The following is a 496-nucleotide window of genomic DNA, read 5'->3' as shown; positions in this document are numbered from 1 at the left end:
GGTTCCCTGCGCCTGCTCTGTCCCGCTCACCCTCTCTTGTCCCCGCAGCGATGGCAGCCATCAGGAAGAAGCTGGTGATCGTGGGAGACGGTGCCTGCGGAAAGACGTGCCTGCTGATCGTGTTCAGCAAGGACCAGTTCCCCGAGGTCTATGTACCGACTGTGTTCGAGAACTACATTGCCGACATAGAGGTAGATGGGAAGCAGGTAAGGACCGTCGCGGGGTGCTGGAGCTGTTCCCGTCCCCTCGCTCCCATGGTCCCGCGCTGGCAGTGCCACTGCCCGGCGCTGCCACGTGGGCTGGTACGCACGGCTCGGATGCACCCGCAGCGCTTGGGGTGCCCCGCAGCTCCCGCATTTCTGGGTCACCCTGAACCTGCCCCAGTTTGAGGAAGACTGTAGCTATAACTGAGGAAGATAAACCTGCTCACTCCTGGCCTGCCGAGCCATTTGCAAGCTGCTGAGCTGTGTCCCTCTCCCCTCCCAGGTGGAGCCTG

The 496-nt window shown here is 62.5% G+C and overlaps 1 protein-coding gene across 1 annotated transcript in view; it reads left to right on the top strand.

Annotated features, from left to right (window-relative positions):
• Window positions 1-50: 50 nt before the first annotated feature.
• LOC104080172 (rho-related GTP-binding protein RhoC-like) overlaps window positions 51-496 on the top strand; it is a gene marked incomplete at its 3' end in the record, with an annotated part of 1,378 nt that continues 932 nt past the window's right edge. The window contains 1 exon segment of the mRNA XM_009582471.1: window positions 51-206. Coding sequence (XP_009580766.1) covers window positions 51-206 — 156 coding nt within the window.

This window comes from Fulmarus glacialis, unplaced genomic scaffold (genome assembly GCF_000690835.1).
Source record: "Fulmarus glacialis isolate BGI_N327 unplaced genomic scaffold, ASM69083v1 scaffold22287, whole genome shotgun sequence".
Taxonomy (NCBI): domain Eukaryota; kingdom Metazoa; phylum Chordata; class Aves; order Procellariiformes; family Procellariidae; genus Fulmarus; species Fulmarus glacialis.
This window is presented reverse-complemented; position numbering and strand designations above follow the sequence as displayed.